This window comes from Rhinatrema bivittatum, chromosome 1 (assembly GCF_901001135.1).
Source record: "Rhinatrema bivittatum chromosome 1, aRhiBiv1.1, whole genome shotgun sequence".
NCBI classification, from domain to species: Eukaryota; Metazoa; Chordata; class Amphibia; order Gymnophiona; family Rhinatrematidae; genus Rhinatrema; species Rhinatrema bivittatum.
In genome coordinates, this window is record NC_042615.1 from 263170408 (window position 1) to 263195302 (window position 24895).

General features: G+C 47.8%; 1 protein-coding gene across 1 annotated transcript in view; it reads right to left on the reverse strand.

The window, feature by feature from the left end:
• Positions 1-24544, reverse strand: part of VAX2 (ventral anterior homeobox 2) — a 162100-nt gene extending 137556 nt beyond the window's left edge. Inside the window, exons 1-2 of the mRNA XM_029594339.1 lie at positions 23755-24544; positions 16110-16297 (exon numbers count right to left, since the gene is read on the reverse strand). Coding sequence (XP_029450199.1) covers positions 16110-16297; positions 23755-23956 — 390 coding nt within the window. The 5' untranslated portion in view covers positions 23957-24544. The remainder of the gene's footprint in view (positions 1-16109; positions 16298-23754) is intronic.
• Between the last annotated feature and the right edge of the window lie 351 nt (positions 24545-24895).

The following is a 24895-nucleotide window of genomic DNA, read 5'->3' on the forward strand; positions in this document are numbered from 1 at the left end:
TTCATCAAGAAAAAGGACGGCGGTTTATGCCTTTGTATTGACTACAGAGGGCTCAACACCATAACCCGCAAAGACTGGTACCCCCTGCCCCTTATCAGTGAGCTGTTTGACCGCCTTCAAGGGGCACGGATCTTCACCAAGTTGGATCCGAGGGGTGCGTACAATCTGGTATGCATCCAACCTGAAGATATCTGGAAAACCGCATTCAACATGAGGGATGGTCACTATGAATATACTGTGATGCCCTTTGGGCTATGCAATGTCCCAGTGGTTTTTCAACACCTTATGAATGAAATCCTCCGAGACCTCTTGTACTCATTCGTAGTCGTATATCTTGACGACATCCTGATATTTTCTAAAGACCTTGAATCCCATCGAGATCATGTTCAGATCGTCCTCCAATGTCTAAGAGAAAATCACCTTTATGCCAAGTTAGAAAAGTGCCTCTTTGAACGAAATCGCTTACCCTTCCTAGGGTACATCATATCTGATCGAGGTTTCTCCATGGATCCAGATAAAGTCCAGGAGGTCCGAGACTGGCCCCAGCCAGTAGGCCTACGGACCTTATAACATTTCCTTGGCTTTACTAATTATTACAGGAGCTTCATTGCCAATTATTCTACCCTAGCCACTCTTCTCACCGCCATGACCAAGAAAGGGACTAACACTCGTGTGTGGACACCCAAAGTACAAGCCTCCTTTCAGACGCTAAAAGAAGCTTTCTGTTCTGGTCCTTGTCTTCAGCATCCAAACCCAAGACGCCCATTCATCGTCAAAGTCGACGCCTCTGCAATTGTAGCAGGAGCCGTCTTGTCAGTTTTCTCCAAAGGGTAAATATATACCTTGTTCATTTTACTCACACAAGTTCTCTCCTACAGAGCAGCACTACACCGTTCGTGACCGAGAACTTCTAGCCATCAAGTTGGCGCTCCAAGAGTGGCGCCCCTGGTTGGAAGAGGCACATCATAAATTTACCATTTTCACCGACCATAAGAATCTTGAGCATCTTAAAGTAGCTCAACTCTTGAATCCTAGACAAGCCCGATGGGCGCTCTTCTTTGAACAGTTCAATTTTGTTCTACGTTATCGCCCAGCTTCCAAGAACCTCTGTGCTAATGCACTATCAAGATCCTTCGAACCAGAGGATGTTCCTGATGTTCCCAGACACATCACAGATCCTGCCTGCATATCCCTTGCCGTGACCACTACAGTTCCAGTTGGGAAACCGTCGTTCCACTAGATTATGTGAACAAGTTCTGAAATGGGCCCATGATTCCAAGTTGGCAGGACACCCGGGTTGTACCAGAACCCTAGAGATGTTGCGGAGATATTACAGGTTGCACAACATAGTGCAAGACTCTTGTAACTATGTAGATTCATGTCCTGTCTGTGCCCTACAGAAGCCACCTACCGGATGGCCTTGGGGCCTACTCCAACCGCTTCCAGCACCTACCGAGCCATGGTCCAGCATCTCAACGGACTTCATCACAGACCTGCCTCCATCCCAGAACAATATCGTAATCTGGGTCATCATCGACTGTTTTTCGAAAATGGGTCACTTCATTCCTCTGCCAGGCCTCCCATCGGCCCCAGAACTAACCAAGTTGTTCCTGAAAAACATTTTCCATCTCCATGGACTCCCAAAGGAAATTATATCTGACCGAGGACCACAGTTTGCCACCAGGTACTGGCACTCTCTATGCAAAAAGTTTAACATTGCCTTGAATTTCACGTCGGCCTATCTCCCACAAGCCAATGGTCAAGCTGAAAGGACCAACTGAGCCTTGAAAACAATCCTTCGTTCCTACGAGAATGACCAGCAGGACAACTGGTCTGATCTGTTATCCTGGGCTGAACTGTCACATAATACCCACATCACTGCTGCCACCGATGTATCTCTATTCTCCATGGTATTCGGACGACAAACTCGGCTGCCACTTCCAGTTCCTCTGACTGTTCCTTCACCAACTGCGCAATTCATGGCCCACACCATTCGCCAGATGTGGAATCAAGTCAAAGAATGCCTTACCCAAGCCACTGAATGCTCCAAGCACACTTCTGATGCCCATAGATGTACCGCTCCACTCTTCCGTCCTGGTCAGAAGGTGTGGTTAAGCATCCGACACATAAGGTTGAAACTCCCTTCTCATCGCCTGGCTCCCAAGTACATTGGCCCGTTCCCAATGCTTCAAAGAGTGGGAGCAGTGTCTTATCAACTTCAGCTACCTCGTGCCATGGGCATCCACAATACATTCCAATGCTCTCTGTTGAAGCCTTTGGTCCTCTCCTGGCCCTCTTGTAGAGATCCTTCATCTCTGTGGATCTCTACCAAACCAGATTCATCACTCCAGGTAAGAGAGGTCCTCAACGTCCGTCGGCATCAAGGCAGATGGGAATATATCTTAGTCTGGAAGGGTAATGGGGCCAAGGAGAACTCATGGGAACCCTCCCACAACATTCTTGATAAAGAGCTCCTCAGGACTTTCCATAGGACCTACAATGGATGATTTTAATGATAAGTTACAAATTTTAACTAATAGATCTGAAATTCATGTTTGAGTTCCTTGAGAACCCTGGGGTGCATACCATCTGGTCCAGGTGATTTGCTACTCTTTAGTTTGTTAATCTGGCCTACTACATCTTCCAGATTCACAGTGATTTGGTTCCGTTCATCTGTCTCATCACCCTTGCACGCCCTGTCCGTACCCGGCCCGTACACAGGCCTGCTCACCTCACTAGATCCTCTGCAGGTCATGGGTCGGCCTCCCCAGTGGCAGCCGCGAGCTCCTCCAGGCCTCGAAATTCCACGATGGCAGTCGCCGGGCCTTCCACTGTGCACCAGGCCTCACGCCAGAGTTCGGCGTCCCCAGTGGCATTGGCCATGCCCCTACACGTGTGCGGACTGCCCAGCCTCTTGTAGGGCCAGGGGCGGGTCCTAGCTTCGTGGCGCGCCCTGATTGAACATATGAAATAAGGAAGTCCTTGCCTGCACTTCCTTGCCTTGGCAATCGGGTCGGTACTGTATGTGTACTAGTTTGCCTCTGCGTTAACAGTCTTGTTCCAGTCTTGTTCCAGCATCCTAATGTTGCAGCATCCTACTGTTCCAGCCTTGTCCAGCGTCCTTCTGTTCCAGCGACTGTCTGTCCTGTCTCCCTAAGTAGTACCCTCGGACTATCTCTCTGGTACTGACCTCAGCCTTCTCCTTGACCATTCTGTTTGTTGCCTGGATTCTGACCTCTGCCTGCCTTGTGATCTCATCTGACCTCTGGAACCTGACCCCTGCTTCTTTGACTACTCCTCGGACGGATTCTCGGATTCTGACCCCGGCTCCTGATTCTGACTTTGTCCCTTGCCTTGTCATCGCCTACGCTGTACTGGCCTTCCTTGCTCCTACAGCCTAGAGTCTGACCACATTCCCTTGCTGTTCATGGGCACACCGCTCTACTACCCCTCCGGAAGACACTGCGAAGCCCACCTAAGTCCAAGCAGCCCATGTCCCTACAGGCTCCAACTAGGGGGACTGCAGGCTTCCAGTGATGAAGCTCATCCTAGCCTCTGTCTCCTCCTATGCTCCGCCCCCTGGGGGCAGGTGCTTCCTGGTCCCTACCAGAGAGCCGTTCTCCACTGCTCCAGGACGAGGGTCCACCTCCAAGCACAACAGCATGGTTAAAAGGTGAGGTGAAAGAGGCTATTTTAGTCAAAAAGACATCCTTCAGAAATTTGAAGAAGGATCCATCTGAAGAAAATGGGAAAAAGCATAGTAAAATTAAGTGTAAAACATTGATTAGGCAGGCTAAAAGGGAATTTAAAATGAGATTGGCAGTAGAGGCAAAAACTCAGAATATAAACTTTTTAAAATATATCCGAAGCAGGAAACCTGTGAGGGGAGACAGTTGGACCGTTAGATGACCGAGGGGTTAAAGGGGCTCTTAGGGAAGATAAGTCCATTACAAAAAGACTAAATAAATTCTTTGCTTCTATGCTTACTAATGAGGATGTTGGGGAGTTACCGGTTCCGGAGATGATTTTCAAGGGTGATGAGTCAGATGAACGGAACCAAATCACTGTGAATCTGGAAGATGTAGTAGGCCAGATTAACAAACTAAAGAGTAGCAAATCACCTGGACCAGATGGTATGCACCCCAGGGTTCTCAAGGAACTCAAACATGAATTTCAGATCTATTAGTTAAAATTTGTAACTTATCATTAAAATCATCCATTGTACCTGAAGACTGGAGGGTGGCCAGTGTAACCGCAATATTTAAAAATGGCTCCAGGGGCAATCCGGGAAACTATAGACCAGTAAGCCTGACTTCAGTGCCGGGAAAAATAGTGGAAACTATTCTAAAGAACAAAATCACAGAGCATATAGAAAGACATGGTTTAATGGAACACAGCCAGCATGGATTTACCTGTTAAGGATCTGGTGCTGGATAGGTGGAGACATCAGATAGGAGTTCGTAAGCTGTAAAGGATCTGCTAGGGAGATAGCAATCTCTTATGCTTCTACTCCTGAGAGGGGAGGAGTTAGCATTCTTGTTATGTGCGAGCTCCTCTGAAGGGAGGAGCTAACACTCTGTTATGGAGCAATCTTGTTAGGAAAGCTCTGTGTTAGAGCTAGGAGTAGCAACCTGTTGTATACTATCTCCAGAAGGAGGTGGCGTTAGCAAGCTGTTATGAATCTGTTGCTGAAGACTCCTGGTAGGAAAGGAGTAGCCATCTGTTACCAGCGGAGTGCTTAGAGAGGAAACTCAGCTGTAGAAGAATGTAGATAGGTGAATCCTTGGGCTGATGGCAGATGACTGTGCCCCCAGGAGGATATCCTGAGAGGGACCACCGGCTAGGCTTGAGTATGGAGACAGACACAGAATTATTTTATTAGACAGGTAGTAGAACCACCAGAGGTGGCAGTAGTGAGCTGCTATGCCCAGCAGGGCTGAAGTCCCTCAGGTACTGGAACCACAATCCCAGGGTAGCTGAGCTGTAGAGAAACTATAGTGAGTAGACAGGTTTACTGTGTTCATAGCCAGAACTGGATGACAGATCTCACATAAGGTCTTTAGAAGGCTCAGTAGCTGGAAAGGGTTAGGCCCTCAAGGAGCGAGTACCTGGTTCCAGGGAAAGCTCTGAGAGAGCAATGGTAACTCACAAATGTCTGTATCTGCGATAGCTTCCAGGCAGTAGAGAATCTTCAGAGTGTTCAGGAACATGGGCCCTCGAGGAGCGAGTACCGGTTCCTATTGGTAATCTGAAATAGAGAAAAGAGAGCGAGGCCCCCGAGGAGCGGGTACCCCTGGTAAGTCCGAGGAGGCAGAGTAGGCAGAGTAGCTTAGGTAGCGAAACCCTTTGCTAACTCAATCCGTTAGCAATTTCTGAGACCTTTTATATTGGAAGCGGATGACATCAGTTCAGGGGGACGCCCCCGAGGTTTGCACCCTTGCTGGTACATCTTTCGGAGTGCGCACCCTACATCACCAGGAACATGGCAGATCCACAGCATCGTGCCGTTCCGGGGACGCTGGAGGAAGACGGCAAGAAGACGCTGCGGCAGCAAACCGTCCATCAGGCCTGGAGGGAGTCGCCACAGTGGTAAGGAGGGCGGAGTGTGGGCGTCGAGCAGCGACGGACGCAACATTACCCAAGGGATGTTTTGCTTCATAAATCTTCATTTTTTTTGAAGGGGTTAATAAACATGTGGATAAAGGTGAACTGATATATGTAGTGATTTGGATTTTCAGAAGGCGTTTGACAAAGTCCTTCATGAGAGGCTTCTAAGAAAATTAAAAAGTCATAGGATAGGAGGTGATGTCTTTTCGTGGATTACAAACTGGTTAAAAGATAAGAATCAGAGAATAGGATTAAATGGTCAATTTTCTTAGTGGAAAAGTATAAACAGTGGAGTGCCTCAGGGATCTGTACTTGGACCAGTGCTTTTCAATATTTTTATAAATGATCTGGAAAGGAATACAATGAGTGAGGTAATAAAATTTGCAGATGATACAAAATTATTCAGAGTTGTTAAATCACAAGCAGATTGTGATAAATTGCAGGAGGACCTTGTGAGACTGGAAGATTGGGCATCCAAATGACAGATGAAATTTAATGTGGTCAAGTTCAAGATGTTGCATATAGGGAAAAATAATCCATGCTGTAGTTACACGATGTTAGATTCCATATTAGGAGTTACCACCCAGGAAAAAGATCTAGGCACATTGAAATCCTCGGCTCCGTGTGCTGCGGCAGTCAAAAAAGCAAACAGAATGTTAGGAATTATTAGGAAGGGAATGGCGTATAAAATGGAAAATGTCATAATGCCTCTGTATCGCCCCATGGTGAGACTGCACCTTAAGTATTGTGTACAATTCTGGTCACCACATCTCAAAAAAGATATACGTGCACTGGAGAAGGTACAGAAAAAGGCGACCAAAATGATGAAGGAGATGGAACAGCTCCCCTATGAGGAAAGGCTAAAGAGGTTAGGGCTGTTCAGCCTGGAGAAGAGACAGCTGAGGAGGGATACAATAGAGGTCTTTAAAATCATGAGAGTTCTAGAGTAGGTAGATGTGAATTGGTTATTTACTCTTTCAGATAATAGAAGGATTGGAGGGCACTCCATGAAGTTAGCAAGTAGAAAATTTAAAACTAATCAGAGAAAATTCTTTTTCACTCAATGCACAGTTAAGCTTTGGAATTTGTTGCCAGAGGATGTGGTTAGTGCAGTTAGTGTAGCTCGTTTAAAAAAGGTTTGGATAAGTTCTTGGAGGAGAAGTCCATTAACTGTTATTAATCAAGTTACCTTAAGGACTAGCCACTGCTTTTACTGGCATCAGTAGCAGGGGATCTACTAAGGGGCAGATTTTAAAAGACTCGCGCGCGCCAGCGCACCTATTTTGCATTTGCCGCCGGCGCGAGTAAAGCCCCGGGACGCGCGTAAGTCCCGGGGCTTTCGAAAAGGGGTGGGAGGGGGCGTGTCCGGGGGCGTTCCCGAAACAACGCAGCGTTTCGGGGGCGGGCCCGGGGGCGTGACACCAGCCCGGGGCGTGGTCGAGGCCTCCGGACCAGCCCCCGGGGCCGGAGGACGGAGCGGGTCTGCCGGCAACGCGCGCAAAGTTACGCCTGCTTTCAGCAGGCGTAATTTTGCCAACAAAGGTAAGGGGGGGTTTAGATAGGGCCGGGGGGGTGGGTTAGGTAGGGGAAGGGAGGGAAAGGTGGGGGGAGGGCGAAGAAAAGTTCCCTCTGAGGCCACTCCGAAATCGGAGCAGCCTCGGAGGGAACATGCAGCTCGCGCTGAGCTCGGCGCGCACAGGTTGCACAAATGTGCACCCCCTTGCGCGCGCCGACCCCAGATTTTATAAGATATGCGCGGCTATGCGCGTATCTTATAAAATCCAGCGTATGTTTTAAAAATCTGCCCCTTAGTGTTTTGGGTACTTGCCAGGTACTTGTAGCCTGGATTGGCCACTATTGGAAATAGGATGCTGGGTTTGATGGACCCTTGGTCTGACTCAGTATAGCAATTTCTTATGTTCTTAAGTACACCCCCATTTTAATAAAGTCAGTTTTCCTGGTCAAGAACACTCACCTCTGAGTGAACCTTCACCTTCTGCATTCTAATACTGAATCACACCATCCAGTGATCATTGGTTTCCAGCTGATTATCCACTATGACATCAGAAACTTTTCACCATTGATAAGTACCAGGTCCAGTATCACACCCCTCCCATGTGGGTCCATTACCAGTTAATGGAACAGTTCTCCCTGCAGAGAATCCAGGAATTCCCTGGCTCAGATGTCCCAATCAACATGTGGCAGATTGAAATCAACTAGTAATAGCACCTCCTCTTTCATAGCAATTTTGTAAATATTCTCCATTAAGTTATAAGTTAAGTTATTATATTTTAGTTGTATTGTTATGACAGTTGTGTTTTATTATGAATGTTTTATTTTGTGATACACTCAGCTTTTGTCATTGAGCAGCATATAAATCAAATAAATAAATAAGGCTTTATCCATTTCTTCTGCCTGCAATGGAGTTAAACCAATATACATAAATGATTCATTTCAGATTAACCCACAGTGCCTCCTCCTTACCTCATAAGTCCTGCAGTTATGCTTCTTTAATATTATTTAAAGAAAATTATTTTAAGAAAGTCTTAAATTAGACATGTCCAGCTGCCTTAAGGCCCCTTTCCAGTCGGACACATAGATATAAGATTCCTAATGTTGAATTGACTGTTTTCTCCTTACATTTAATTTGTCAAGTTGCTCTTTTCTCATTCCTTAGATAGATCTCTATGGTAGATCTCTATGGTTTTACTCAGAAGACAGAACAATCTTCAGAGAATTCCAATACTTTGTACATTAGTCCAATATGGATTTTATTGCAGCTTGTCTATAATAGCAAATGACTTGGATCTCACAGAAGCTAATTTATGACATCAACCATCCAGAGCAAACAAATGAATAAACTCAATGGAGAACTATAAGGAAAAAAAGTCAAGGAATTACATACTTCTGTTGCAGCCCCGGTCGCCGCCTTAGCGACCGGGTCCTTACCTCCACCGGGGTTCCCTCCGCACCGCCGCGAGCCGCGGGATTCGGGGCCGGCCTGGCCGCATGGCAGCGGCGTCTCCACGAGGGAGACGCTGCCGACGCTGCCAAGGCCCGATCGTGACTCCTCCCCCCTGCAGGGAACGCGCGCGCGCGAGGTCCGTCCTCTTACAGGTCCAGCACCCGGAAGTGCTGAACCGCCCTCTCCCTGACGTCAGCACCGGCGGGGGATTTAAGCCTGCAGTGCTCCTTCCTGCTTTGCCTTGCAACGTGGTCGCTCCTGAGTGTTAGTTGCTGTTCCTGATCCTGCCTGCCAGTTTCAGCGTTCCTGTTCCTGTTCCTGTTCTTGTTCTTCTGACTTCTGCTGCCTGCCTTGACCTCGGTACGTTTCCACGCTTCTGACTTCTGCTGCCTGCCTTGACCTCGGTACGTCTCCACGCTTTTGTCTTCTGCTGCCTGCTGTGACCTCGGCTCGTAGTCTCACCTAAGTCCCAGCGGTCCGGGTCCCTACGGGCGCCTCCTGGGGGGACCTCGGACTTCCAGGGCGAAGCCACCTAAGCCCTAGCGACCCGGGCGTCGACAGCTCCTCTGGGGGCGTCTCGGGTTTCCAGGTGAAGATCCTTCTTCGGCTGTGCGTGATCTGCCTCCCGACCGTCTCCCTTCGCCGGTCGGCCTAAGGATCCACTTCCGGGACACAACAACTTATACCAAAATAAATCAAAGGAAAATTCACGTTTCATCAAGGACACAAAATATTGACTAGATGACTCATGGGAATTGCCACAGAGTTACAGAACCTTTCACCGCTTGGTCTCTAGTTCATATTCGGTTCAGGCCAGTAGCAATGAAAAGGCCAATCCATGCTGAAATCTCTTGGCAGCCTATGTGGAATAAGTTGGTGGTCTCAGGCCATTTCCCAGTTTGGAAGTGACCACATCACAAAAGCCACCTCAGAATTTGGCACTAATTGGCACAATTGTTGTCAGTCTCAGAAGAGCAAGGACAGCAAATTGCCTTTTCAGCTCTAGAAGTGGTCCCTCCAGAGCAGAGCTAAGGTAAATGAAAAGGGCAGTGTGGGTGGGATAGCTTACAGTGCCACTGCCTAGGCTGGATATGTTCTGTAGGAGAATGGAGGACTTCACTCTCCAGTGCTGTTCATATCTCACCTGTCACAGGCACTAAAAACTCTGTAATGAAAAAAGCACTGTAAGGTGTCCCTTCATCAAGGCATGAAGGGCTGGAACTAGAGTTGGGTTACAGGTATAACCCCCTAGGGTACAACGTGTCCTGGGGACAGGAAGAGGACTGAAATGGGCTAGCAGTGGATGAAAAGCCAGGAAGAAAAGAGTGACGCTCTTCTTCTACCATCTAGGTTGGGGGGAGGAGGGAAAGAGAAAGAGGGGAGAGGGTCAGAATGGAGAAGGTAGAGAGAGAACAGAACAGAAATCAAGATGGAGGTGGAGGGCACAAATACACTTTCCTGCCCGGGCACTAAAATGCCTAGTTACAGCTCTGCTTGCTGTAGGGACCTTCGCTTTCAGTTTAAAGTGATTTTCACCCTCATTTTATGTGACTGGGGAAGCCATGCTCTGGCCAATGCTTTGGTTCCAGTCCTTTCCCGGAGTGTAAGGGCCTGGCTTCCTGGCATGGTTCCCTCTGAGCTGAGCACGTGAGCAATTGCGCCTACACTCAGGAGCATCACTCACAGGATGTACACATACATTTTTATTTGTGCTGCAAACAGGAATGCAATGCTAATACTGGCCCTCACAAATTGCTGGTTTCAAAAAATTGTTGCTCACACACAACAAAATATCTGCACACGCCTAGTCACTCCTTGGAGGGATCCTGGCTTCATAGGCAGTCACCCACCCCAGCCCAGATGAGCAGCAGCAGCGCCCCCTCCCCTCCCCCCCCCTCCTTCCGGCAGGATCCCTGCCTCTCTGGCTCAGCGCAGACTCAGAAGTGCAGCTCAGGGCTGCAGGGCAGAACGTGGGAACCTGAGCCTGCAGCTGAAACTGGGGGGCAGAGGAGCCTGGAGTCACCACAGCTGGTAAGAATGAATAATAGTTGGGGGGGGGGGAGAGAGGAGGATTCTGTGAGGGGTGAGAGAAAGAGGGGATTCTTGGGGGGCGGAGAGGGCTTGGGGGGAGGATTATTGGGAAGGGGGGAAATGAGATTTTTGGAAAGGAGACAATGAAAGAGTGGAAGGGGAGTGGGAGAAAAAGGGGAAATGCTGGAGAAAGGAGTAAAGAGATCAGGATCACCCGAAGAATCATTTGAAGGGAGGTTACATAGGCGGATTGGGAGGGAATGGAACAATGGGAGGCTTCTGTCCACCAAAAGAAATTCTGATATTTTCCTGGGAAAAATGATGAAAAAATGTTTTCCACTGATTTCTTTCTGTTTTTGTTCTTGTCAAAATAAACCCTGATAACTTCCCAGGAAAAAAAAAAAATGAAGGCCCCCAGCCAGCTGAAATATAATGTTTACCAACGTCTGCCCTCTCAGACTATCAAGGACTTGCGAAACAGCACTGGTCTCCCCTGGCACTGAAGGAAGTAGCTGCTGTTTCGGGACTCTCACCCGTCACTGCACACACACACGCGTGTGCATGTGCACAAGAGCTAAGCCTTCAACAGGTTTGAAGGGATGCGTTGGAGCTGAATATGAACTCGTGTGCTTATCCTGCTGCACACAGGGAGGGGGGAACAAGGTCCTTGTCTTCATCCTACCCTCTCCTTCCTTCACCTAAACCAAGAGAGAAGGTCTCATGAATGCAGAGCGGCAACAAAATCTATGACTCCATGAGTACCAGGGCTTTCTCCACTCAGGAGGCCTAGGAGAGAAAACGCGTAGCAGGATGGTCATCCCTCTACCCCCCCGGCCCCTCCAAAAATACCTGTGCTTGCATGTGACCCCCCGTGCCTATCCTTAGACAATCCTGCTTAGGTGACAACTGTCTTCTGTAGGGAAAAGGAAGCAGACTTTAGAATTGAATGAACAAATAATATCCAACGGCGTACCTGGAAGCTCTCTGGATTTGGCTCAGGGATTCCGGGATTCTGAACAAATTGCCAGGTCTCCGGGCCAACACCTGAAAACTCGGGGTTCCCTGCTGCACAGGGCCGGAAGAAAAAACCAGCTGGAGCAGCACAAGCCCGAAGGAGGAGGCGCGGCAGCACCCCATGCTGTAGGAGGATGGAGAGAAGCGCAGGGCCGCACCAGAGGACTGAGACGAGCAGGAGCATAGCACCCCCCTCCCCCCCTCCCCCACTGCGAGGAAGAAGGAACTGCAGACGCAGGAAGAGCGGCAGCATCAGGTCACGCACAGGAAACAAAACAAGGGCAGCGTGGGCCTGATGCTGCAGAAGAGGAAGAAATGGAACATTTGTCTCGTGAGCCTAAGGAAAGAGACAGCTCCCGTGGCTAAATGGGGATCAAGGTGAGAAGAGAGAATGAGTGTGCATGTGTGTGTATGAGGGTGCACATGTTTATGGAAGAGACAGAGAAATGAATGAGTTTGCATGTGTGTGTGGAAAAGGAAGAAGAGTGAGTGTGCATGTGTGTGTGAGAGTGCATGTATTAGTGTGGAAGAGGGAGGAAGTGAATGTGTGTGTGTGTGTGTGTGTGTGTGTGTGGAAAAGGGAGAGGAGTGATTGTCGTTTGTGTCTGAGTGCATGACTGTGTATGAGTATGTGGGTGTGTGAAAAAGGAAGAAGAGTGTGCGTGTGTGTGTGAGAGTGCATGTATTAGTGTGGAAGAGGGAGGGAAGTGAATGGGTGTGTGTGGAAAAGGGAGAAGAGTGAGTGAGTATTTGTGTGCGAGTGCATGAATGTGTATGGAAGAGGAAGAGAAATGAATGTGTGTGTGTGTGTGGAAAAGGAAGAAGAGTGAGTGTGTTATGTTTGAGAAAGAGAAGCATGTGTGTGAGATGAGCATAAACGTGTGTGTGAGAGCGTGAGTGAGCATGTGAGTGTGCTAGTGAGTGAGATAGAAAGTTTGTGCACATGTTGCTACTGGGCCCCCACCCTGCTATCCCGCTACCCCGCGACGATTTCAGGGTGAAAGGAAATTAAAAACTTCCCAGGTATGTCCGGCAGTATTTGTAAACTGCCTGCAGAGTTTTCCATACCTTCCTCAAGCAACATCATTTCCTGTTAGAGTTCTGATGGCAGAAAAACAGGGTGCAGAAAATCTATAATTCATGAGCAATAATAACAGAAACAGACACTGTTTCCACTAGGGGTTATGATTACAAACCTATGAGTAACTCCTGGCCTGCAAGCCACACGTTTTCCCCCACACTACTTCCAAGTGAAATCCCAGGATGCCTTTGTCCAAATACCATTTTATTTCCCCCAGATCTCCTGGCTTCTTAAGTCATCGCATTTTTTTTTTTTTAAGTCCTGTCCTGATCGACATTATATTTCAATCCAATGCTGCTTTTCAGAAATGCATTGCCCCATTCTTGAAAATGCTCCAGGATTATCTACAGTGATCTGTTAATGGCCTGCACCAATGTAAGTCCTTCTTTGGGAAATGTTGTCATCAGGACAAACTGCAATCCTCAGTGGGGGTCGGTGGCTAGGCCTTTGTGATGCATTGTGGCTGCTCTAAACTTGTAACAAGGGGAGCTTAACAAAGGAGGCAAAGAGAGAGAGAGAGAGAGGTCTGCCTGATTTACCAGGGGCTTTTCTCCCCGTCTGTCTCCATGGGTGAAAAGCTTAGTAAATCAGATTCGGAGTTTGTGTCCTGGTTCTAGTGCTGGCATTAAACGATCCCAGAATGAGGAGGGCTGTGCTAAGTATAAGAAGGCAGAGAAAGCAAATTGGACCTGTATGATCTTGGAAGCTTATTTATTACCACATCTTTTTCGTTGGTTCATTAAATGATTTCTTGTTTTAACTGCTAAGTGAGGACACTGAAACCTCCAACTTCTATTAACATGGCCATCCTACATTACAGCAAATGGAGCCTACGTGCTAAAGGGCGTTATTAACGTGTGTTGTCTCATCTTAACACGATAGCACCCTTTAATAAATCAGCCCGATAGTTTTATTTTCGGGGGGGGGGGGGGGACAAATCACCACGTCAGTTTTAGGATTCATGAGTGGTTTCATTAATGCAATGGCCCGCCATGTGGTGTCTCTGGTAGCTTCTGCCGTGTTTTGATGGGGGAATGAGAATTTATTCTGCATCGCAGTCTTCAATTTGTTTGTTTCGTTTGTTTGTTTTTAGGGGGTGGGTGGGGATCTTTGAAGAGCTGGATTATTGTGCAGGCAGCACCAGAAGCAATAGCAGGCGTCCTATACCCTGTTTGTCTCCAAAAATCCTCCTGCCAATTCAGATCTGGCACTGCTAGCAGGAGAGAAAGAGTGTCCTGGGAGTCAAGCTCACGGGTTTCTATCCTGATGGCGGCTCAGGACAGGGATTATTATCCAGACTCCGAGCCCACCTCTGCCTCTCACGGTGGGGCCTTCAGGCAATCCGGTAACTGCACAAGTAAGCTGTAGGCTCCTTCCAGATGAGACCCCTGCAAACCAGGTGAGTTATTCTGTGCAGCACGGTAGGGACTGAGAGCGCTCTGCAAATAGGGCCTTGTTAATGTCCCTTCACTGACTGCATGTGACCGTAAGCAATTCACTTTACCTCCCCCTGCCTTGGTTTACCCGGCTGTAATTGGGTAATCATAATAATAATAGTTACAATAATAATAATATTGCTGCCTCTCACTTTCGAAATATCATGCAGTGGGCAAACCGCTGTGCCTGGCCATCCACTCAGCAGGTGAATATATGTGTGTTTGTGAAGTACCCACGTTGGAAAAAAGTGTTTGAGGGAGCTGTGTGACTGATAAAAAAAAAAAAAAGCAATTAATATAAATTATGGGATTTTTTAATTATTATTATGCACATCATTCGCTACAAAAAAAAAAGTAAACCGGTTAAACTGAATCACTCTTACATCCACCTAGCCTCCATTAACATCCTCCTTTAAAAATCTGTACAGTGTGGTTCTTGTGTAATTATTATAATTATTCATGAATGTATGGCCCATAAAAAGACTGTGAGCATAATTATAAGGATGGGGGGAGGGAGGGGTGAATACCAGAACACCGACCCAAGGTCCGCCTGCGAAGATTAGCGCACTGACTGCAGGTGAGACTGGCCTGTCGAACCCAGGAAGAGAAAAAAAAACATAGTAAGTCAAGCCCAAAAAGGGAGAAAACATCTAGCCCAAAGAACTGGGGATGATTTATTGAAGGTTTGCACCCGTTTTGCTCAGATTCAAAACTCCCACCAGACTGGATCAATCAAAAAATCACATTATTTTCAGTGGGGAAATATTCAGGGTCAAGAGAGAGAGAGAGAGAGAGCAAGCATCTGGGGTGGCACACATAGTAGTCAACTATTTATACCACTATAAAGTCTGTAGCAAGCTAGGGGGAGAGAGCATTGTAGAAATCTCATCTTTGTGTGACTTTCCTCACTCCAAATTTGACACGTCAGATCTTCACTGAGGTGTACTGTGCTCTTTGTATATCTCAGTGTGCTTGTAAAACTGGCCCCAAAACCCTAGACCACCCCCAAAACCTCACCTTGAGTTACCAGCTGGCCCTCCTATAGTGGTATAAATAGGTGACTACTATGAAAGCCTTTTAAAGACACTCACTCACTCACTCACTCACTCACTCTCTCTCTCTCTCTCTCTCTCTCTCTCTCTCTCTCTCTCTCTCTCTCTCTCTCATAGCCACACTCCTTATGGTGGGTGTTATTCATGTGAAAATTATCACATTTTGATACATCTAGCTATTTATTTCTGTTAAGAAGGAAAAGGTGCTCTTTAGAAGAAGAAGAAAAAAAAGGAATCCATGGAACCAGAACTCTGTCTCTGGCATTCATCATTTTAAAATACCCAGCAATAATTGCACGAAATCGGGCAGAAAGCCGCAAGCCCACCACTGCTGTGCATGCACCCAGGCGCAGAGCCATTAACTGGAAGGGTGAAAAAAATGAAATATTTGCAGCCGGGCAAAGGAGTAAATTTCAAGCAGCTGGGCCCGATGCGGACACTTTTATTAGCAGCAGCGGGTAAGGAGATCAGTGGGGAAGCCTACAAATTGGCCCAAGAGGAGGGTTTTGTAGAGGGTACCTCAAACTTTTTTTCTTTTTAAGTTATTTTTTTCAAAGATGAGAACTACAAAAAAAAAAAAAACAAACAAAAAAAAAAACCCCAAAACCTTTTATGTTGTCAAGTTTGCCCTTGCTTTCCCGAAGCGGAAGGCAAAGATGGGCTAAGCTGGCGCAATTTAGATACGTAAACCTTGGTGTCCCTTGATTTTAAGAGTGAAATCAAGGCACAAAAGGACGATGTCCCTCTCCTAAATCCCCCTCCGTTCCCCAACGCTGGGGTGCAAATTTCCGTTCCCCCCCCCCCTTCGCGCCGACGCTATAAAGGAGCCCTCTCTAGTTAGACGGCTGCCGCCCCACTTGCACAGGGCCAGGAGGCAAGAGTTAAAAGAGCGCTAGCAAAGGACGCGCCCCCGCGGATCTTACCTGCGTCTCGGAGAGGTTCAGCTGCCTGGCCAGCTCGGTCCTCTCCCGGCCCACCACGTACTGGCAGCGCTGGAACTCCAGCTCCAGGCGGTACAGCTGCTCGGCCGTGAAGGAGGTGCGCGTCCGCTTGGGCCGGTCCAGATCCAGGCCTTTCGGCAGAACGATCTCCCGGATTGTCCCTTTGGCATCTGTAGGGGGGGGGGAATACATACATATATACATATATAGACAGAAATCCCAATGAGACCAAAAACAGCAAATAGAACCCCAGCTGGCAGAAGGGTCCTGTACTTTGGAAGGATTCTCCTATTTTACTGAATAACATTGTGGCCGATGCTACAAAAAGTATGGACAAGATTTGCAAAGTGGATGCAAGTTAATAAGCGCGGCACGATTCTGCGGCTATTCGGAAAGAGCCGGATTTTATACCCCCCAATGTTAAAAAGTAATGCAAAATCCCAGCTCCCGCTTGATCTCGTCCATATTGGTTAAGAAGCTGCTGGATATGTTTCCTTTTGTCTTGCAGTGGAGGAAGCCAGGCCGGTAAAAGCCTGCAAAGCCAACCCGAGTGGAGCCATTCAACGTGGAGGAATTTGTGAAAGATGCGGGGACGCCTGGGCAAACCCCGACGCTGACACTGCTGAGCTGCGCCGGGGATAGCGCGGCCTGGGCGCGGGCGCGGAATTCGGCGCGGGCGCGTATTCGGGGGTTGGGGGGGATCGTAGCCTTCATTTTACAAGCGCACTGGCTCCGATATCATCCCCCAGCCTGACAGGGAGGGCAATCTCGAAGCCCCAAAAATCCTCCGATGGGGCCGTGCTGTAAATAGCAACCCTACCGCTTGGAATTAACCGGTACCAGCTTCTAGGTTCCGGAAATTCGTTTGTACCCAATTTGGCTCTGCCTTTCAGCCCGACTACATTTGTAGCGCAAAACAACCTATGCAGGGCACTTCTATTTTTTTTATTTTTTTATTTTTTGTAAATCTCATTCTCTTGCCTGGGCAGATCTGCCCTTCCCCTTGCAATTCCTTTTCATACCGTTCCCAGGCTAGGAACGAGTCCAGGGCTACCGGGTGCCCCGAGGGAACCGCTGCCCTGCCCAGAAAGCGGAGGGTGAGAGCCGGTAAGGAGCGGAGAGAGGGGCTGGGACCGCAGCTTGCAACCTGGGCTCTCTGCTGGCACAGCCAAGGAGGGGCACGAATTTCAGCCCGGCTCCCCCGCCTGGGATCGCAAAGGGCAAAATGACAGCTTAAGAGCTCTGTCAGACCTGGGAGGAGGGGCGGGATAAAACGAGAGCCTCACGTTGTCTTTTACACCTAAAACCGAACCCGTTTTGCAGAAACTGTAGGGTAGAATTCGACTAGCGCTAAGGGCGAATTGTTAGTTCATTGGAAAAGAGGCCCTGCGCACCCTCCTCGTCAGAAAAAGCGCCCCGGGAGGGAGGAGGAGAGAGGGAGGGAGGGAGGGCCGCGGGCAGCCCCTGCTAGGCCCAGAGCCTTCCGCTGCCCTGGCCGAGAGCCCAAAGGCAAGCGCTAGGGGGGGCACTAGTACCTCGGGACTGCTGCTGTCAAGAATTGCTTTTGCCAGGCCACTTCATGGGCCAGCAGCAGCCTTCCTCTCCCAGGCCCCGGGATACCTGATCGCAAGCAGAGAGCCAGAAACACAGCATTAAGGCCCAGGCTGATCGGGACTGAGCCTAATTCTAATCACATGGGAGGCTTTGCCTCTATGCAGGAGCTGGGATAGGCCCCGCTGACCTTGTGACTTATCTGCCTCGCAGTGGGGGGAGGGGGGTCTCCTTCTCCGTGAGATCCCCCCCTCCCCCGCCTCTCCCGAGCAGCAGGCACCGCCACCCTGCAGCTTTCAGGGGCCCCCACCCCCTGCTCGCCCTCCTCTCCCTGGTCAGACGCGGCGCCCATGAACTAAGCAGGAGCCTGGGAGTCTGCACGGCTCCTTCTCCGCCACCCGTCCTAAAATAATAATAACAATAATAATAATAGTTTCACTTTAGGAAGCGATCGAATGGATGAAGACTTCCCAGGCCTGCTGTGCACAAAAGAGAGCGAGAGAGCTCGCTCGCCTGCACCGCTTTTCCCGGAATCTGCGTTCACGGCAGTGCAGGAGCTTCCCTAACTTACAGGTTGTCCTAGGTTAGCATTTTGTGAACGACAAAAAAAGCAAAATAAGTTTGCGAACATGCTTGCTTGGGCCTCTGAGCAGGCGATGTCGGATAACGGTAACAATGGATGTGAATGGCCCCTCTCTCTCCCCACGGTGACTCTCAGGCTCCAGCGCTATTTCACGCGCTATGTGTTAACCGCCTGAATCTTATCCGCAAGCAGGGGCTTCAGTATCTACCCGGGGAGTCATTTCGTCTTTCTTTGTTAAAAAAAAAAAATGCGTTTTAGGTATCAAACGGATCCTGGGAAAATAGGATAGAAAGTGACGGCATATTGCAGGATAAATGATAACTCGCAGTCAAGTTCGGGATTAATAAAATGATTATAGCCGTGTAAGAAAAAAAGTCAGAATATTGCATGGGAGTGCCATGTAAAGAACTGGGGTTTAAATGTAGTTACCGGAAAGTCAGTTGTATGCCAATCGTAATACTCGTTTTCAAAATAATAATAATAATAATAATAAAAAAGATTTCCGGTACGGCTAAAGACAATCTAACAAATAGATTAAAGCTTAAAACCTGGTTTTAGCAGGTTTCTTTTTTTTTTCTTTTCTTTTAAGCGGTAATTTTATTGTAAGTCAGCATGTTGTGATTTAAACCCATGTAATTGTGCCAACACTCTGATTACCTGTTATCTGCTAAACCCGAGCAAGTGTCTGTGACAGCCGCATACTTTGCAGCCGTCAGACGAAAATTACACAGACACCATTTCCTTTTATAAACCTCTTTGCTCTGCGACTGAGGCATAAAAAGGAACATGTAATTTGAGGTTTATATACCTGTCCAAAATCATAACCCAGATGCCATCTATTTAAAAAAAAAACAATAACAAAAAAAAAAAATCCAAACCCCACAACCAGTAAATCGTTACCGTTAAGACATTGATTTGTGCTTTCTATGGCTGTCAGGTGTATACGCAAAGGGTTTTATTTGTGGTGCCTAAACAGCACGTAATCCTCCTCTCTACATGAATCACAAAATGTGCCCCCTTTATGTCTCACACGATCGGCGCTCTCTAAAATACCGTAACGCGGCTCTGGGTAGAATTCAGGTAGACACAAAGTCATCCAACGCGTAGGACATTTAAGACGCTGCTTTTCTTGTTACAAACACTATTTCAGGGCTCGGTTTCCCTAAAATTAGATCCACCTACCCGAAATTGGGAGACAAGCTTCGAGAAGTGGCACCATCATAAGAATTACTCCTAAAATGAAGTGATTAAATGAGCGCTCGTCAAAAACTGAAACAGGTCATGACCAGTAAGCTACAGACGTTTCCAGTTAGGTTTTATGCTCACAAAGAAAAAAGAAAGAAAGAAAGAAAGTTTACAGAATTAAAGAAACAGGCGTCAGTGCCCAAACCCCAGACCCTTTCTATCCCTAAAATAAGGCCCAGGAGCTCACAGTCTGTCTCTCTCGCCCAGGCGGGTGCCCCAGCGGCAGGCTGTGCTCCCCTCCTCTCTCCCAGGAGAAATATTAAAATAAGACGAGAGGAAACACAACAACGGCAAGAAAACCTTACCTAACCCTTCTTTTTTCAAAACAGAAAATATAAATGAAACTACTGGAAAATAAGCCAACAAGCTATTGTCAAAAAGTGTTATCAGAGCGGCGGCGTCTCCAGTAGTCTAGGAAGATGTTCGGCAGGAAGTGGGATGGGGAAAGATGTTAGAAAAGCTTGCTGAACGTCAGATCCTTCCGATATGCCGGGATTCAGTGTGTGTGTGTGTGTGTGAGAGAGAGAGAGAGAGAGAGAGTTTGTGTGTGTGTGTGTGTGTGTTTGAGTTTGTGTGTGTGTGAGTCTGTGTGTGTGTGTGTCTGTGTGTGTGTATGTGAGAGAGTAGGTATGTGTGTGTAAGTATATGTGTGTGAGTTTGTGTGTGTGAGTCTGTGTGTGTTTGAGTTTGTGTGTGTGTATGTGAGAGAGAGAGAGAGAGAGTTTGTGTGTGTGTGTGTGTGTGTGTTTGAGTTTGTGTGTGTGTGAGTGTGAGTCTGTGTGTGTGTGTGTCTGTGTGTGTGTATGTGAGAGAGTAGGTATGTGTGTGTAAGTATATGTGTGTGAGTTTGTGTGTGTGAGTCTGTGTGTGTTTGAGTTTGTGTGTGTGTATGTGAGAGAGTAGGTATGTGTGTGTAAGTATATGTGTATGTTTGAGTTTGTGTGTGTGTCTGTGTGTGTGTATGTGAGAGCGTAGGTATGTGTGTGTAAGTATATGTGTATGTTTGAGTTTGTGTGTGTGTGTGTGTGTGTGTGTGTGTTTGAATGTGTGTGTGTAGTGCTTTAGGGACTTTTTTAGTCTTCGATTCAATAAAAAAAAATGAGGCGTTTCTTTAGCAGTGGATGCATCACAGAATTCTCCCAGTTGTAAGGGTCCAAATACAAAGCGCTCTCTTAAAGGTCCCTGACTAATATTTCTCTTTTCAGAACGGGTTAAAAGGAACCCCCTGTTCCCATAGATTCCGTTTTTCTTAGGCTTTCTCTTTGGGGGTTTTATTTAGATGTTATTGTGTGGGCTCCCTTTCTCCCCCCACACACACTTCTTTCATTCATTTGTTTTAAATACAATTTCGCTTTGGGGAAAAAAAATGCCCCATTCCATGTAGAAGACAAGAAGCTCCCAGGGAGTAGGTAGAAGCGGGTAGGACCCTCTTGTGCCACCATTTTGTTGCTGCTGTGCTGGGCAGTGAGGCAAAATGGTGGCTTCTCCTAGCCCATTGACCAAGGCCCCTAGATGGCAATTTCAGGCAGGACTGACCCCCGCATGCTGACTGCGCACTGGCGGGCCCTTGATTTCTAACCTTTGGCTGCCTGATGTCCGCGCAACCTGTTAGGGTGCAACCCTTAAATCTGGCTGCATCTAAGAGGATGGCGGCCAGGACCCAGAAACTAGCGTCCACCCCGGACCGCCCGCCCCCAAGGGGGTTTAATTTCCGGGGTTCTGCTCCCCCTGGCGCCAGGGGTGCTTTCTTGTCCTGGGCTGGCGCGCAGGAATGCGCTGGGAAAAGTCGAGGAAGGCTGGGCCTGGCACCTCTCTCTGCCGCGGTCAGGGCCTAGGACGCATTTACTGAACTTAAGGTCACCCTATTATTTTTTTTTCCCCAGGAGGCACCACCTAATGCATTAAAACTCCGGTTTTAAACATCACATCCTGCCGGAGCCTCGCCGGGTCTAAGCCATCAACCTTTCACCAGCATTTCAAGAAAGTTGGACTTTTCAAATACCTGTCTACCACGTTATTATTAATCGTGTTGTTATAACGAGAAGAATGCCATGTGGTCAGTCATATTGTACGCTACTAAAATATCTGCTGGTCATCTGAAATTGCAGCAATTGCAGAAACAGATAAATAGATGGCCAGACATGAAAAGGTTTACTCAATATTTCCCATTGACTATTTTGTCAAATAAGGAAGCGCGCCTGTGAACTCTAAAAGTTTAGGGCAAAAACCGCCGCTGTAAACGTATTTGTCGACAAGAATGACAAATTATCTAGGGGGAAAATTGTAGCCTGGGAGGTTACAAAAACAGCACTGCTTTTGTTTTAGTAGAATATTTCGGATTCACTGCAACCGAATCCTAAAATACAGTTCTTTAAGGGGATAAGGCGGCCATCGCAGCAGCAGCTCTGCGCACCTTTCTAATAAAGCAGCTGTTTATCCAGGGGGATAAATAAATACGGCCAAACCTATTCCAGTCTAGATTTTAGCAAATGTCAAGTTATCGAGAGCCTGTTAGTAAGCGCCGCTTTCCATGTATTTTTAGGACTCTTTAGTGTCACTACCATAGAGGCACACTGTAGATACACTGCAAGTGCAGGCTACCTTTTGTTAAGTGCCGTGGAAAGTAATATCTTGAAACATAGAGTTTGGATATTCAATTTCTACCAACAGAATGCAGCAAATATCAACCAGAAAGCCAAAATATGTCTGCAAAACAAAATGCCGCTAGCAGCAAAACAGCCATCGCTGAATTTCAAATGTGTATTTCGATCTCTTTTTCTGCAGAAAAACGCAAACTTTCCTATTTAAATAGTTAGCTCTTCAAATTCCAAAGGTGCAACCTTTGATATCTACCAGGTCTGTTCTGTGGCTTGTTTAAAATGCACACATTTATAATTTGGTAGACATATGCTTAAAATGATATTATATGTTTGGAAAAATCTATAAATGACCTGATGAATACCTTTGTTATTTGTGAGTTCAACGTACTGTGGGAAAGCTAGAGCAAAGCGTGTTGTTTAGGATAGATAGATAGATAGATAGATAGATAGACAATTTCAGTTTGAAAGGGTTTTTTTTTCACTTCAAAAACACTTCAGAAATTAACAAGACAAAACTTACAACGTTCCAAATATTTTCAGTGCTTCTAGACCTGGAAGTGTATCATTAATTTCATATATATATATAATAGAATTAGGAAATTTCCAAAAGTTAAATATTAACTATCCCCGCCAGATAGATCACAATATTTTTCTTATTTTGTTGGAGGTAGAGAAAACAAAGAGAGAAACAGAATAAGATCAAACAAAAGTAGAGAGACTGAGACCTATCCATTGCAGAAAATAAATCAGGGATTTTAACAATTACCAATTTGATTTCAACGTTAGGAAAAGGAAGAAGCTTGGGAAGAGTTAAATCTCTGCGCCCACTGGCAGAATATTTCAGCTCTAACCAGCGAGTTAAGGGAGGGGGAGAGTCTGATAAAGGAATCGTTCCCGGGGGCCAGGGGTCTGCCTGGGAATTTGTTTATGGGCACGGAAATCCTTCCTGATCAGCAATCGTGGTCAATAATTTCTGTATCTTCCAAAAAATAAAAAACAGAAGAATCTAATTCCAAAAGGTTTTTGTTGAGCCTGCGGCACGTGGTCCTGCTGTGATTATTCGCTAATACACGATGATTTCATGACAGCAGCCTTTAAAATTAGAGCTGGTGCAGGCGGTGCGCTAATGACGACTTATACCGGCGACCTTCTAGCAGGCATCCTGGAAAGCCCTTAAGCTTTTACTATCTAAATCGAGCTTTTCTTCTTTGGGAGGGTGGGGGAATGAAGTCGTTGATCGCCGAAAGAAAAACGAATAATTGTAAAATGTAGAAAGAGAGAGCGAGAGAGAGAGCGCAGCGCTTGCGCAGAGAGAAAGAGGCTGGAAGGAGAAAGCAGGCTGGGGGCCGGGAGGAAGGAAAAGCCGCTTGCAGACCCGGCAGTCTGGGAGAAAGGGGGCCCCTCCTGGCGGGTGAAAGGTGCCTCCCTGCCCCGGAGCCATCGGACCCTGCCCGAGCGGCCGCCGATAAGAACGAACGATAGCGCCATTTTTTTGGCGCGCGTGCACGAATAATACGAATCCCCCCCCCCCCCCCCCTCGGGTCCCGGTTAATAAGGAAACCCGCAGGGCTGCGCTTGATTAGTTTCGGGGCGGCCGAGAGGACACCGATTCGGGGCTCTTCTCCCCCTCTCCCCCTCTCCCCCTTACCTCTGACCAGGATCCGGCGGCAGTAATCGGCTTCGCCCCCGGCCTGGCTCTCCTGCCCGTCGTCCTTGGAAGAGCCCGGGCTGGAGGTGGACGCGCCCGCCGTGTCCTTCAGGCCGTGGCCGCGCAGGGGGCGCTCCGCGTCCCGGGCTCGCTCCGGCTCCTCGGCCAGGCCGTCGCCCATGCCGGCGTCCTGCTCGAGCATCGAGCCCCGGCCAAAGGGAGACAAAGCCGGGGCGGGAGGGTGGGGAGCTCGGGCCCCCAGGAAGGAGTCAGAAGCCGGACCCCGCCGCGGGGCTCCGGGGGGCCGCGGAGAGCTTGCCCGGGGGGCTCCCCATGGTCGTCGGCGGGCACCGGGCCGGCTCCTCCTTTGTGGCAAGGCCCAACGCAAAGGGGGTTTTTTTTTAAAGTGCTGAAATGGCCCCCAAACACTTTCAAAGCAAGAGCCCGGAAAAAAGAAAAAAAAAGCGTCTCTGGGATTTTTAGGAAGGTAACTGATTAAAAAAAAAACAAAAAACAACAAACAAGCCAAGAATATATATTCAGCCAAGAAGGACGTTGTTCAAAGGAAAGCGCTGTCAGAATGCAGGCTCGGGCAGAGCTCAAACTTTGACAGTCCCCGGAGTCGTCTCCTTCAAACTTCGGAAGCCGGCGCGCATTTCCTCCCAGGTGCCGGGCGAGGATCTCTCCCTCTCTCTCTCAGCAAAGAGTGCCTTGATCTGCTCGCAAACCCTCCTTAACATTTTACCAGACAGGTTGAACCTTCAAATATGATTGCGTGGGCAAAGATCAATACCGCTTCAATCTTTTTTTTTTTTTTTTGGTGGAGGGGGGGGGGGGATGTGGGTGAGTGGGGGGTGGATGGAGGTGGAGTGGAGGGAAGGAGGAGGAGAGGGAGGGAGGTGGGAGGGGAAAAAGGGGAGATTAGGATAGACTATCTATATTTTTCAGTCCCCCCTCCTTCCTTTCCTCAGTTGAGCAAAAGAGACTACCTCGGGATCACAGCCACATTAATGATTCTGTTCAGAAAAGAGGTTGGTAGGAGGCATTTTGGAATTGACTGCCTGCCACAACGTAATTTCCTGCTCCGCTCTCCAGCTATTGATTGGTAAACAAAGATTCTATTTAGTTCCAGGCACATGAA